General features: G+C 39.2%; 1 protein-coding gene across 2 annotated transcripts in view; it reads right to left on the bottom strand.

The window, feature by feature from the left end:
* The window catches only part of ITGA4 (integrin subunit alpha 4), a gene marked incomplete at both ends in the record, with an annotated part of 76,341 nt that overhangs the window by 5,526 nt on the left and 54,626 nt on the right, over positions 1–16,189 (bottom strand). For both annotated transcript variants that reach the window (XM_079709628.1, XM_079709629.1), the window contains 5 exons: positions 1,901–1,991; positions 3,714–3,803; positions 4,440–4,519; positions 5,174–5,269; positions 6,560–6,710. In XM_079709628.1, coding sequence (XP_079565754.1) covers positions 1,901–1,991; positions 3,714–3,803; positions 4,440–4,519; positions 5,174–5,269; positions 6,560–6,710 — 508 coding nt within the window. The remainder of the gene's footprint in view (positions 1–1,900; positions 1,992–3,713; positions 3,804–4,439; positions 4,520–5,173; positions 5,270–6,559; positions 6,711–16,189) is intronic.

Below are 16,189 nucleotides of genomic sequence, written 5' to 3'. Positions count from 1 at the left end.
ACCATGGTCAGTTGTCCTTATAACTATCCCATGAGGTGGGCTGACATTTTATTATTTGCCATCTCGGGAAAATGCTGACGTGTTAATGTTGTAACCCAGATGAAAGTTAAAAAGTGACAAGAAGTGGGACCAAAACCCAGGTATTCTAATTCTATATTCTGTGTTGGTTTCACAAAGTCACTCTGTGCTGAGAGGATAATCAGCAGCAGTAAGTGAATAAAAATATTTTAAATTCAGGAAAATTATAATGCTGATGCACTCAGAAAATCAGAAAAGGGTAGGTTATTGGGTTTTAGAAAAAAGACAGTTTTTTAATAATGCATAAGGGGAAGATATTTCATTATTGTTGATAAATCTGGGGTTTGCAGAACCCTGAAGAAGGAAATTGGGCCAAAATATTGCCTCCTGAGAACTATAAAACCAATACAGTAAGTCAAGAAAAAGATGTGCTACAATATCTAAATGAAATAGCATGACTCAAAGACTTGCAATAATCTTCTGAATGCACACGACGTAAATAGAGAGTATCCCTGGGCTTTGGGACAGGTGGTAACTGCCAGGCCTTGGAAGCACAGGGCAGTTGCAAAAGGCAATGTCAGCAATGGGGACCCAGCACTGCCCAGACCTTTAGACAAGGTCTTCCTGATGCCAGCAAATAACCAAGCTCACTTACAATATTCTTTATCCATGTTCGCCTAATAACATATAGACCTCCAAGAACATCTTGATACTTGGACAAGTCACCAAGCCTACAGACTGAAACAATCTCCAGGCCCAGTCACTCCATTGTAACTTAACTAGACAAGACTTGTTAGCTATTATTTGTAACTTAATAAATAGGCCTTCTAGAGTCCAACTCAGTTTCTGTTTATCAGAGTGCAAACCCCCACTGGACTGTGACAGGAGCATTTTGGGGGACTTCAAAGTAGAGGGCTATATTTTTCCAACACTAGGGTACACTAGTGTAACAACAACTTGAGTATGGACTCAAAAAAGAATTTTGAGGTCATTCTTCTTCCACGGATTGGGGCAGTGGCCCAGGAGTTTGCATTTTGGAAAAGCACCTCAAGTGATTCTGATACACATTTTGAAAAGCATTGCCTTACAAAATATCATAATGTACCTAATGCAGATTCACTCACAGTCTGTAGATTGTTATATAGCTCTTGAGAATGTGTGAGCAGTGCTTTCGGTTCAAAAAATGTTTCTGTGGACATTATCTCCAATTATTTGCTCATTATCAACATCCACGCTGTAACAAAAATTTCAGTTTGACAGTAAAAAGTGTCTAATGAAGTTTTAGCTTTATATTAGTATGTTAATACTTCTGGATGATGATAATACTCTTTCATTTTTAAAAAGATTATTTAATAAGTGATGCATCACTTGTCATGGGTCATATACCAATGGCTTGAAAGGCTGACCAAGCAGACCTTAAATGGAGATGCGGAGGTAAAAGCTTCCTTTACTTGGTAAGGTTAGGACTTGTATGAAGCTTGGACCACGAAGAGGTTTCACTGATTTGCACCCAAAGATGCCTTTTCTTGACCTATTCTGATTTCTGCATGCATCTTTAGCAGATTCAGTTCCTCCCATAACTTTGCCTATTTCAGGCATTACCTCTGTTCCCAGGAGGTACTTACTGTATAAAGTGAGGTAGCATAAGGAGAGGTAGTATAAGGAGAGTGGGCTCAGTAACAGGGACAAGATGAATGGGAGAGAAGGCGCAGGGGCCCACCAGGCAAGGGCATGAGCCCTGCTGCAGCTCCCTTCTCGCCCTCAGCCAGCTGAGGTGGCCCAAAGCTGAGGGACGCCACACATATATGATGTCCTCTGGAGCAATGCATCGGTAACATTCTTTCAGTTTGTTATAAATATCAGCACAATCAACTTGTCTTACATGGAAAGTGAAGTTCATTTTCTCTGCCATACACATTTCAGGCTCATTTTCCTCCTTTGGTCCATACACGAACGAAGTTGGGTTTACAAACCTGCCAGAAATGAATTCAGATTTAACTGTCTTATTTGATGAGGTATTAGAAACAGTCTTTCTCTATAGTCTAAATATAGCCTATCTCTTAAATATCCCTTAAATATGCCATAATTCAGACTACAGGTGCCTCTAAGTACCATGAAATACCTTTGGTTTCTTGTAAAGATAAGAATTTTAGTGAAAATGTAATGAAATTAGAAAGCCACATGCTCTGACTGGGGTGACAATTTCTCTTCCCGCCAATATCCTTTGCTTGCCTTCCCAGTACTTCCTGGCTCACTCTAGTGACCATTCCTTCTCTCTCAGCCCTCAAATGATTCATGCAAACTTGACAAATATGAGATAAATTATTAGCTTTTCCCTAGGGCTCCAATATCCTCCTGTATTTCAATCTATCTGACAGATTTTTGAGTTATTTCTTATCACGCCCAATTCCTGCTGGCTATTTGTAATGAACCCCAAGTCTGGGGAACAATTAAAACATCAATAAGTAGGGCAAATTTTTGTTAGAATACAAGGTTGTCATTCCTTTACCTGAGTTGAGATATATGCACGGTCAGTAATGAACTTTAAGAAATATTTTTCTAGGAAAATCCCGACTTCCCAAGTTGCTCATATTTGGCAGCTAATATGAGGTAATATGTTAGAGACTCTTTTACAAAGGAAAGAAATGAGAAATATTCAAATGTTGTAGATTTAGGCAGCTTAATAGTTGCAGAGCATCCCTTGCTCAAAATAAGATGTGGATAATGGAAAAGCAGGAGGACACACTTATAACAAAATCAAGGAGGCGAGGCGAGGTAAGCATTCAAACCCAGGAAACATGCAATTGACTTCTCTTTGCTCCCCACTACTCGCTCTTGAATGGATTCCTTTTGCCTCTGCTGGTTTTATCTCACAAACTGGAGAATCAGTTCCATCAGTTTCGGACACTATTTTCATATAACTATATGCCACCTTTATGGGTGGTTAAAAATGACTAGGGATACTTTATAGTTAGGGCAGCTAGAAAAGCTCAGCTATTTGTTCTGTGTCTTATATTGTCTATTGCTTTAAAAATGTGGTTTTATACAAAGATTAGTAGGCTCAATAATTTCCAGGAAAATCATGACAGGTTTTCATGATACTCCTTTAATTCTTTCTCTTCACATCTCCTTCCTGAGTCATAGGAGGGTCCATTCAAACAATTACTAAAATTGTGAGGAATCAGTGACTGCTGGGCTGTGGGTAAGGAACTCTGTAATTCACGGATATAAAGAGGGGACAAGGGAGCCGGCTCTCTTGTATCTCAATTCATTTGCCACGCAGGTAGATGCGGGGTCTGCACAAGGGCGATTTGGCCAACCTTCCACTTCTCGGAACTTCACACTTGCCCTAGCCACTGAGCATGACCATACAAAGTGCACGGTGGCACTCTGGGGCCCTGGCCTGCACAGTGTACCACTGAATGGTTGGTCGTGGCCTCCTATTGGGCTCTTCCAGTAAGAAATCTCCTCCATTGGGGCATTAGTTTGAGGTGGTCTCAGTGATGACTACAGAGTGGGTTAAAATAACGAACACCTAAGCAATGGGCTGCAACACCGAGGTAATTGTTAAGAGACAGAAACAGCACATGATCTTTTCTTAAAAAACTTTATATAGGCTTTTGACCAGTTGTTTAAGAAGCAACAGAATTCAAAATCAGCTCAGAATTTTACAGAAGTCCTCCATATCTACTCACCCATGAACAGTTAGCATGACTTCATACTTGAGAGGTACTGTTAAAGTCACTTTGTTACGCTTCACGTTGCCTGTTTCTCCTTCATTTTCACTACAGAAGCAAATAGAAAACACCCTCTTAGAATCCAGTCAGCACAAAAATTCTCTTCAGAGGGAACTAATTACGCCCCATGTATACCTAATGTACTTGGAGGTTGGTTTAAAAAATGCTTTTTGAAGAGCGGGGATAAAAGTAGATGCGGGGGCTTCCCTGGTGGCGCAGAGGTTGAGAGTCCGCCTGCCGATGCAGGGGACGCGGGTTCGTGCCCCGGTCTGGGAGGATCCCACGTGCCGCGGAGCGGCTGGGCCCGTGAGCTATGGCCGCTGAGCCTGCGCGTCCGGAGCCTGTGCTCCGCAACGGGAAAGGCCACAACAGTGAGAGGCCCACATACCACAAAAAAAAAAAAAAAAAAAAAAAAGAAAAAAGTAGATGCGGTAGTAAGAAATTTTTATGTCAGAGTTGGCAGAAATTTGCTCTCATTATTTACGCCATTATTTGCTTCTATGCTATAAAACCCCATGTTAGAAGGGTTTTTTGTTTGTTTAACAGATCACATAAAGGAAGTTTTCTCCTGCAGACAGTGGAACACAGCTCCATGGTTCCCCTAAGGTCACCCCCCTTTTCCTCCCCCCAAAAGTCAGGGGTTCATTTCCTTTAACACAATTGTTTTTTCATAATGAAATATACCAGGCGGCATGCACTGTGATGTTGAGATCCTCTTCTGCTCTGCTGAGTGAGCTGGCATCCAGAAGAAAGCTAATATCTGTCTGAAAAACAAAGGGAATGCTCATTTTAAAACTAATCTAAAGTCTGTTTTTACAATCTGAATTTTAGTTTTTCTTATTATCTATGTTCTGTGAAATACAGATGTGAAATGATGTCCTAGAAGCATAGGCTAACCCTCACTCAGAGAACTATGGGGAAGCTGTCAGGTCTGTGGCAATTTTAAAGCAGCAGCATTTCCACAAAGCCTCCTCTGAATGTAAAGATAGGCAGGTCCAGACTGACAAAATTAGAGATGCTTTAACAACTTGAGTGAGCACTCTTGCCAGAAACACCTTTTAGTAGAGCAGAGGTGACATGCCTGGCAGATAGGACCCCCCGGGGTGGAGTCGGGGGAGTGTTGGGGAAGGGTGAGGCTGGTGAGCGGAATTCTGATTGACACATTCACATGCCCGTCCTGACACAAACAGGTGCCCCCTTCTTTTTCTTTCTTTTAAACAGTGGACATTGCCAAGAATATAAACACAATCTCAAAGACCTCAAGCCCAGTTGGTTTGGGTTTTATTTCATTTAGCTACTTACTCTTAGTAAATAATAAAAATGATAACAACAAATTATTTGTATGCAGCACAAACATAGGGAAACAAAATATTTTATATTCATGTCAGTAACAAAAACTATAAATGCTAAATGCTTACCCTTGATAGATGATCTACATATATATAACCAACACTGCAGTCAAGTTTTACTATGCCAGAGCTGTCTGTTACTTGGCAGTTTATTTGTTTCTCCTCCTAAAAGGAAAATGAAATAACTGGTTTAAGTAGGTAGGGAATGAGAAGTTCATAACATATGTTTAAGGATGGTTTTTGAAAAGAAAATCATCCCTGAAGACTTTACTTTCTTGGAAGACTATTTTCTGTTTACTTTGGGGATAAATCATAGGAATATAAATATACTACATAAATATGTGTGTACAAGTACAGATTTATTCTAATATTCACATAAATTCTCCACAGAATAATTCCTGGACTTGTAGCTTTCAACCATGTTTCTGTGTCCCCTAACTCAAGGTTCCTTGAAAAATCATGAAGCAAGGAATTCATAAGGTCTATATTTCATGGCTGCCTTCTGTCTGGGTTGTGAGAATGTGATAAAGGTATTTAATTATAACTGTAATCACAATTATATATATATTCAAATATTCAGGGAAATACACATTTATATACATCTCACAGATGTATATTTCCCTGAATATCTGAGTTTTCCCACTTATCATTGCAAACAGGCTCCCAAAGCTCTAGAGGAAGTGGGTAGTAGATATTTATAAGAGGTCAAAGGCCTTTCTAAATGCCCTTAGTGTGAAGAAATGGTCTCTGGATAAGAGATGGGTAATTTTCTAAGAGGCGGAGGAGCATCCGAGGAGAAAGTGACTGAGACTTTTCTCTTTCAAATTCAACATTATTAATACCTCACTGATGGATTTAAGTGCTCATGACTGAGGCACAGTGGTAAAAAGGAAAAAAAAAGGAAAAGGTCTCCAGATGCTCCAAACTCTTGCAGGAAAGGAGAAACTTGCCTGCAATCTGGTTGACACCAGGATTTTGGAATTTGACGCTGGTTCTAGCATTTTGGAGGTCCTTTGGGATCAAGACAGTATACGTGAACTTAAAATGCAGAGCAGTAACTCTGGGAGCCCAGCATGAAGGACCAATATGGCTCGTGTAGAGACCCCAACCATGAGAAGCACCATCACAGCACCAGATGAGGTTGTACCAGTGAGAAAAGCAATGACACCCAAGCAGCTTGCTTGGATAACTGGACAATCGCTTCTGTCTCATAGTAGCCTTGGTAAGCAGGAAGCTGACTCTCTTGATCTCAGTCAGATCCCAAGGAACTTGCCATTTTGATTAGGGGCAGAGAGGAAAAAAATCACTGGAAGCCCAAGTGATAAGTCTGAATATTAAGACTCATACGCCAAATCTTTATACCTCAAATGATAAAGTGATTTATACATATACATTCTTTAAAAGTTAAGTAAAATATCATGTAGTATCATGCTACTGTAGGTTTTTGATCCTTACCAGATCTAAAATCTTAATGAAGTAAAGACCAGTGGGTAGTCTGATATGCAGAGTTGTCTCATATGCATCATCTCCGGCATTAAATAAGGACACGTTCAACATTAATGTCTTCATACTTCCAACAGCAAGATAGGTTTTATTTTCATGTGGCCTAAAAATTAAGTACGATTTAGTTTTCATTTGGAACTAAAAATCCCATCTCTTCATTTATGTATCCTGAACATAAAATACTAATTTGGAAACACAACCATGGGAGATGACCCCATGCAAGTAGATGAAAATCCATTTTTAAAAGAACTCAGTTTCCCAGGTTTCAGATAAATTCAGTTAGTTATTACACAGGAAAAGTTTTCTAATTTAGTTATAATTAAACTAGTCTGCTTTCTGTTTTTCTGTTTAACTTCTTGCTTCTATCATTTTAGCATATTTTTCTCATTATTTCAAAGTATTTTCCTAAAAGAGAAGATTTTTTTTTCTTTCTTCATCCTTGAGTAGACATTGAACTAGCTGCTGCCAAAGCCAAAGCGGGAACTGGGGGAAACTGGGATAAAAGGAGAATAGACTATTTCCACCAAAATAGAAGATGCTTTGGTGGAAGTGAGCACAGCATGGGAAAGGACTGCTATGGCCAGCATGTGGGTGCCACTAAAATCTGTTGAACTAGAATTAATTTCTTAAGGCAGGCTGGTCACCTCTACCAATAACTAAACCAAATTAAAAATAGAATTGTGGAAGTGTTTCACCATCTTGTGAACTGGAAAGAGAACGCTGCTGCAAATCCAAACACGTAAGTGAGTTCAAGTTCTGGCTCTGGCCCCCGTTCTTCTGGGGGAGAGGTCATTTAGCATTTTAAAGACTCAGTCACCCCATCTGTAATAATAACTACTGTTCAGTGAAGATTTGGCTCATGCACATTCCATGAAACCCCAAGGAACCTGAGGTTTAAGAAATGTATTCAAGGTACCACAGCTAGAATGTTCTCAAGTCTCAAGGCAAACCATTCCCTTTACTGATTAGATGGTTAGAAGAGCTCAGAACCTGCTACAGAATGTCATGATTCTGTAAGCTGTCCTCAAAAACAGACACTCTTAGATATCAAAGTATTTAAATTAAAAAAAAATTAGCTCAACCAGAGAAGAATATGACCCAAAGCAAAATATCAGATGAGGATAATCATAACAATAAGAAAGATATTCACCTAGCAACTAGAGTTTAGAAAAAGTTTCTTCAATAATGCTTACATTGTATCATTCTAATCAACATCTATCTGTATTTGTGTTTGAATAAACTATTTATGGAAATGTTAAACACATAGTAGGCATTTAGTAGTTATTTGTGAGTTGATTTAAGACAGAATGTTTAAGGACAGAGTTAAAGAACAAGTTTCAAGATTGATGCTTTTAAGCATTACTTGAAGATGAAGGATGATTTTAATTGCAAGCCCCTGTATAATAATCATTACATCTATTACTCCCACATACAAAAATAGTGTAACAAATTCCCAGCTTTGTAGAGCTTATAAAGGGCAGATTTATAAACAGATATTAGAAATACTTGAAAAGAGTTATGAATGAAGGGCTCTGGGACCAGGGCGGGGAACCCATTTCGCCTGGGGGTAGCAAAGGCATGTTGCTTCTTGCTTTTGTACTATTCTAGTTATTTAGGTTGAGCTGAATGAAGATTAAAATTTCTTTTTTTACATAAAGAAGATCTGAAAATTTCATGATTGAACTGGTATTAACTTGGATTATACTCTTAATTGATTTGTCAAGTCCTCTTCCAATTTTCACACTACTGGGGGCGGGTGGTGGTCACTTTGCAGAAAGCAAACTTGATAATGTCACGTGTCTGCTTCCTTTCCTCCAGTGCTTTCAAGATAGAGTTCTGATTAGTGCAGCAGATGCAGCCCGAGAGAGCTGGTAGTGCCTTACTTTCCGCTGCACAACCCATTCCTTCCCTTTAGCCATGCTCACCTACAAACAGGGGTCCAAACACCTGTGTTTTGTGTCCTACTTCAAGCCGTCCCTCTGCCTTCAACCTCTCCCCTCTTCATGTTATCTGGTTAACTTGTACTTGTTCTTCAAGACTCAGCTTGAGTGTCAATCTTAAGAGTCCTCAGAAGTTCTTCCAGTTGATACTTACTGCTAAGCCCCTTCACCCAGCATTGCATCCTCCCTAACAGAAGTGGCTTTTCTCTCTGCCACTTTCCCACACACTGGGCAACCCTCTAATGCAATATGTTCACACTGTCTGGCTTTTCTCACCACTAGAAGAAGTTCTCTTGGAGAAAAGGTGCTGGGTCATGAATATCACTGTTTTCTCAGAGGCTAGCAACACAGTGTTCAAAATATACGTGTGGTATGTAAGTGTATCAGACGTTAAAAAGGGCTGGATAACACTAAAAAAAAAAGTCTGAAAGATTGAGGAAATTACTGGATAAGTGACTGTTAAAAGTTCATGAACTCACTATACATTCTATGAAATTAGAGCCATGCTTATCTGTTCTGTGATGGTATACAAATTCCAAATGTTTCATTAAGATAAAGTAAACATCTACTACTACCACATTCATGTGATCTATACCCCGCCCATACAACCTAATGTTTTAGTGGCAATACAACTATTGAGTTGACCAATAAATTAATGGCAACATGGATACTGTTTGAGTTTGAATTTGAGAAGCAAATTATTATGAACCTCAGAATGTACAAACAAAATTATTATAATTTTGAACACTTCCCCCCACTTTGATACCTCTAATAATATATCTATGAGAAATTGGACATTTCACTTAATACCTAAAAGTTCTTCCCTTCTTATCCTAATTGTTTTTCCATTTTAAACCTTCTTATCAAGGTAGGACATACATATAGAAAAATGCACACAACCTAAGTGTAGAGCTCAGCAAAATTTTTATAAACTGAATACATGTGTGAAACTAGCACCCAGATCAAGAAAAACATATTGCTAGCACCAAAGAAATACCCTTGTGCCCCCTTCCAATTCTTGCCCCTACCCATTATCTTGCTTTTACTAGTATAGACTGGCTTTTCCCAGTTTTATATTTCATATAAATGGAATCGCTGAGTATGTAATCTTGGAGTATCCAACATTCTTTACTCAAAATTTTGTTAAGTTTAATCTATATTGATGCATGGAGTTGTAAATCGTCTCTTCTCTTTGGTGTGTATACTAATTTTTGTAAATATGCCACATTTTATTTATCCTTTCAACTATCATTGGGAATTTTGGCAATTACAGTTTGGAGCCTTTATAGTTTTTCAGTAAACATATATATGTAATTCCGTTGTGTCAGTCTGTCTGTCTATCTATGAGCAGGCCCTTATGGTTTATTAACCCAGGACTAATTCCTGAAAAAAAAACTCGAAATCTGGCTAATTTTGGCAACCAGCTTAAATTTTACTAACAAATTACATTAAAAAAAATACACTGTAAGGAACTATATTTAAATAATAAAAAATAAAAATGTCCTACAGGATTATCATATAAAAGACAGCATACCAGAGAGTAGGGGTTCAAAAACTGCTGTCTGAAGGCCAAACTGGGACCGCTGCCTGGTCTTGTAAATAAAGGTTTATTGGAACACAGCCATGCTCTTTCGTCTGTGGCCACTTTTGCACTATGACAGCAGAGTTGAGCAGTTGCGACATCTCTGTCCCACGAAGCCTAAAATATTTACAGTCTGGCCCTTCAAGTAAAAAGGTTGCTGGCTCTGCCATTGGGCAGTCTGACTGAGGAGCATAGTTAGTTTCAAAATAAGCACACCACATCATATTACTATATTTAAAACCTGTATTATTCTGACAGTAACAGAAGCTTCATTATTTCAGATGGCACCCGATGCTGCCTTAGAGGAAACGATCCCCCAGACCTCATAATTCCTTGTCTGGTACTAAAGACATCGAGGAGAAAGGAATGAAGAAAATGTCCCTATGTAGCATTTCTAGCTCTGATCCCCGGCTTTGAGAACCTGGATATTTCTGTAAGGATGTATGATAAGTAACAAGGCAGTAACTCTTCTGAATCATGGCTATCATTTCAGGGTGGAAGAATCTGACTCACTCATAATGTGCTATTCCTCCCAGTGTTTGAGGGGATGGCTGTGACTTACTCATTCTTGTGTTGTAAACCTTTGTGTTACACAAGCACGCATCTGCTTGGTGGCCCTGTGTTAAAGGGCAGAGCGAAGACGTGCGGAAACATGGCTGTCCCACATCCCCTCTACCTTTCTAGAACCATGTTACAACTAAAGGAAACTAAGAGGTTCTAAAAGTAAACTTCAGCTTGACATTAAAGTTTAATTAAGACTTGTAGAAGAGTTGCCTATAAATAGACATTTATAAAATATTCTGGCTTGTAACCAAAGCATTAGTCACTGAACACCTTTGGGAAAGAAGTTGGCACTTAGACAAGCAACAGAAGGTGAAAGCACTGCATAAACAGCTAGGTTCCAAGACAACAGCAAATGAAAGAGAAACACAGCATTCACTTTTCAACAGCAAGGCTCCTGGTCTGTTTTCCATTTTTAAGCTATTTTGCCACATTACCGTAATTACAATTCTACTCTTTATGTGTGTGTGAGTATATATATATATATATGTATAGATCTTACTGTATCTTGATTCATTAACAAGGTGCTGTCAGAAAGATACCCACTAGCTTTTTACGTGAGACATAATAAAGGACCAGGTGCACATCTGGAAGTGTGACAAGGCCGAACCAGAGCTTTCCCCGGGAATCACAGTTCATTCTTTATTAAAACATGCATAATGCAGACTTGAAATTTACAAAGCAGCCTAGAATCCATGTAATTTAAACAAATCAAGATACTGTGTACATACGGAATCATAACTTAATAAGTGAAAGGAAAAACAGAAAAATGATGTATTTCAGCATCAGGCTCTATGTTTTTCCTGAATGAATGCTACTGTTCTATTCTGTGAGAAATGCTCCCTAAGTCTTCATATAATTAATGCATTTTGCCTTGATAAGATGAATGACTGCTTCATAGCTAACATGTTTTTAATCAAGATGCTAGAACAAAATATAACAGAAATTGATATGTACCCATGTCAAGGTAACATGAGTCATTTATTTGACAGAAGACTAGCCTGAGGCAAAGGGGCCTCAGGCCCAAGTAAAACTTTGTCCTCTTTTTTCTTTGTTACTGACTTCGGGGAAAAAAATAAAATAGTGGAAAATTCTCATCTACTGGGAAATATCAGATACCTAATATTTAAGAAGATTTTACTGAATAGACAAATTCACTAAGATCCCAAGGAGGATAGCAGAAGGACGTGGATTGGAAGACAGAACTAGGAATTAGAATGTTTAATGTATGAAGCATACGATTCCTCTTCCCCAAACTGTGACATCAGTGAGGCATATATGCCTACTGTCTGCATTTAAAAAATAGACAGTTTTGTTACACTCACTCTTTTGGGGGTAACAGCACAGTGCGGTTACACACCGCTCACTGTCTACCCAACAGTGAGTTCCCTTCTTAGCTGCTAACAGAACCCTGGATTAGCCAGGCAGTCGGCAGTATCCCCTTGATACTGCAGAAGCTAAGCCCCCAGCTCAGCTTCAGGGAGTGAATTATGATTGATCTACTGTGATCATGACAACTCCATCCTCTTTCAACCAGGATAGATTCGGGGGCAGCCTGCGACACCTCTCTGGTTAATCAGAATAAGGCGTCTGCTCAGACACTTCCCTTCCTTGAAAGGCAGCCTCAAGAGGACACAGAATTTTGCTCCTGCTCCTTTCTGTTTACTGGGAACCTTGGTGGCCCAGCAGCCACAAGGGAAAAGCCAAGAGAACTGGAAAGATAACCATGAACCATGAAGGCCCAGATTTTGGTAGCTTCTCACTAAACCTGCAACCACCTTCTCCAGACTGCTTATTATGCAAAATAATTAAACACCTTTGTTTAAGTTACTATTAGTCCCGTACTCCGTTACAGTTAAAGGCATTCCTCACTGATATGAAAGCACTTTTGTTCAGGAAAAGCCTCCATCACTTACCCTGGAAGCCTGACGGAGGCACAGAAGAGAAGTAGTGTCATTTAGATCGGTCATCTCTGCGAAAGACTCGATTTTAAATTACCTAGGTGATGGTTAATACCTGCTCTTCTATTTGTAATCTTTTATATAAAGTCATATTTGTTCATTTTCACTTCAAACCGTAAGTCCATTTGAATGTGGTTTACTGTCCTGAGAATTTAGAGATTCAGGAGGAAGCCTCAACTTAACGAAAACATGAGATGGAGTGCATCAACACTATTTAGTTTGCTGTCGGCAGTCTATTAGTGCAGTCATCAGAAACTCATGTTTTTGATGGAGTAACTACATTTACCTGAAGCAGGTATGTAGCTCTGAGACACAGAAATACCATTAGTGCCAGAGGAGTTACAGTCGGGAGAAGGCATAGAACATATGGTTGCAACTGGCCTACCATGACCGAGAAGGCAGAGAGGACTCCTTTGAGGGAGGGGCAAATTTTTCTCTGAGAGAGTATATCATTTATTAAAACGCAAAGCAGTTTGTCAGAACCCTTCACCTGTGGGTCTAAAAATTAATTTGAAGAGTTTTCGTTTGAAAACTCTTCAAATAAGTTATCATTTACCTAATTGAAATAGCCTGTAATCTTCCTAGCTGATGCAAAACATGTGGGGCTTATACTTTACACTGGCCTTTAGGCCACTACAAACCTCATAGAACTGAAAACAGCTGACCCAGGCACAGTCAGCAGCTTTCTCGGGACATAAAGGAACAATAAACTCTGGACAAATAACCAGTACACGTGCAGAAAATGTTTAGAATTCACTGGCAATATTTAATTTTTTTATCCAAATGAAAACATTTTTATCGTGGTCTATAACTATTCCAACCATAATTTATCAAAAATAACAACTTTTCTCAAATCTTCATATGTACCAGGCTTTGTGCTATGCAATGCACTGGCCTGCATTATTGCATTTTATTTTTAAAACAACCTTACAGAGTACTATTTTACCTTCTTGCCAATGAGGAAGGAAGTTTACAGAGGTTGAAAGGCTTCTCTGAAAAGGTCATTCAGCTAGTAAATGGTAGATAGACTTGAACCAGGTTAGTCTGACTTCAAATCTAAACTCTAAACCACCACAACACTGGTTCTCAGATTTCAGCTTGATAAGAACCACTGACAGCCTTCTTAATAATGAACATTTCTGGCCTGGTCCCCATGGATTCTGATTTGGATGGTCAGGGGCCTAGGAGCCTGCATTTCTACCAAGCATCCCAGGTGATTCTCATGAAGGTGACTCAAAGACCACACCTTGAGAAAAACTGCCTTACCTTCTGTTGGCTGCCATATAAAATCATAATGGACTTGATATTTCGACTACAGGAAACATTATCACTTCAAATTAAAAATGCAATGTAGGTAATGTAATTTCTCATGAGAAATACGTAATGAAGAAAAACTGATAATTCAATTACATTAATGATTTAATATCTTAATTCAGTAAGATATTATTTTCATTCTTCAGGAAGTAAGCATTCTCAGTAATATTTCCATATAAATTTCAACATCTCACTTTTTTCACAGGCCAGAGGGGCTGCAGTGAAAGATGACAAGGTAACCATGGAAGTGTCTGATTCGAGAAGATGAAAACACCACTTATTTGTAGCTTAGGTAATCTTTCCCACACAAAATACTCCTTCTTATCAAAGGCCCATGAGAGCGAAAGCACCAGGAAGACTAAGCATGTTAGAAAGAAAATAAATATGTGAATGGGAAGGTTATAAATTATTCATCTAATAATTCAACAAAGGCACCACAATTACATGCTGGATTACAAAGCAGTTAGCTGTTGCTGTTTTTGGACTATCTAAGCAGCCAATCTGGATAATTTAAGTATAAAGTCCAATTATCTATCAAATAGGTTAGGGCTTCTTGGCCCTCAACTGTGGATGCTCAAGGCTATCCTGGCATTGCCTAGGTGAAAAGAATTAATTTATTCTCTGCCATATGTGATCCCACCCCAGCAGGGTACTCAGTGCTGTTTGTCAACCTTTTTACTCATTCCGGGTTGATTCCCTATCCCATTTATCTTAATAGCTATTTTGAATCTTTTCCCATTCCCTTCACAAGGTCCCAAACCCAACCTCAGAGCCCTCACCTTCCATATACAAACTCATTTTTTTATTCTGGCCATCCATTAATTCTCTATATTTCCCTTCCTTCCACATTAAAATTTCTTAATCAATGTCAGCATCTATTCACAGCTTCTTAGCTCAAGATAAGGGGAACTTTAACTTCTTTCTAAGGCTAACCCTTCCACCTGAGTCTGACCCCAGGTACATGCTGTTTCCTTTAGGACCCTGTTCCATCCTCAGCAAACATCCACTTGTCACTTACAGTGTTCCAGGCACTGTGTTACATATTGGGAACGCAAAGATGAAAAGACAGGAACCCACCTTGAAGCAGTGTACAGGATAGTGTGGAGACAGACAATAATAGTTCTGAGCACAGGTGCCATGGGACCAGGGCCACAGGAGGACTAGGTTTATGTAGCTGGAGACAAAGTTGGGGGGGGGGGTGCTTTACCTAGGAAACAGCTGAGATTTATAAGATAAATAAGCATTAATCAGATAGATAAGTCAAAGTGAAAAGATACAGAGGCTCAGGAGAGCATGGCATGGTCACACAACTATTATGCAATCAATGGAAAAAAGTCCTGTGGAATCGCTGAGGAAGAGCACTAAGGACTTTAGATGTCAACGAGCTACTGAAGCCTTGCTATCAGAAGTGTAAGTTAGAAAGCTCACTCTGGAAACATCTTGGTAGAGGAATTTGAATAATGTAAAATCAGAGGCCAGTAGCCCAGAAAGTGGTAAAGCTCAGTGATTCTGGTAGGATACTGAGTTGCCTGATGTGGAGCAATAGTAGTAGAGATGGAGAAGTATGATGGATAAAAAATACATCTGAGTGGTAGTATTATAGGACTTGGTAATTTATTTGATGTCAGGGATAAGAAAGAGAGAAGAATGCAGGTTGAGCTCCAGGTTGTTGGCTTTGGTAACTAACTAATGGTTATGTCACTGGTGGATAGTGACTGGGCACCCAAGACTGCATGTCTGAGAGCCAACTGGATGGGTGGGTGTGGAACTCAGAGACACTGATTTGGGCATCAGCAGCGGAGGCAGACCAGGTGAGGTTATGGTTGGGGGCAAGATTATCCAGGGAAAATATGGGAGTGTGAGAAGGAGTGAGAGAGGGCTATTAAGGCAGCCAAAAGAGCCAAATTCAGTGGTCCTCCAAACACAACTGAGAAGGAGGGGCTAGAGAAGTAAAAGGAGATTGGGAGTAGGATGGCATCCTGGAAATTAAAGCAAAAGACATTGAAAAGAAGGAAGTGAGCAGCTGTCAAATTCTTCACAGGACAGTTCAAGTAATATCTGAAGTATCCCCTGGATTTAAGCAGACTATTTCTTTGTTCAATTTATTCTTTTCCCTGCCTTTGATCCTCATACTTGTTTATATCTTCCCATAATTAAATAACATTTGATAAATACATAAAAATTCAGCTGAACCTACTTGTTCCTAATAAATTCTCCTTCCCTT

The sequence above is a fragment of the Hyperoodon ampullatus genome, assembly GCF_949752795.1.
Source record: "Hyperoodon ampullatus genome assembly, chromosome: 8".
NCBI classification, from domain to species: Eukaryota; Metazoa; Chordata; class Mammalia; order Artiodactyla; family Ziphiidae; genus Hyperoodon; species Hyperoodon ampullatus.
The sequence above is the reverse complement of the archived record's forward strand: the minus strand, read 5'-3'. Positions and strand labels throughout refer to the sequence as shown.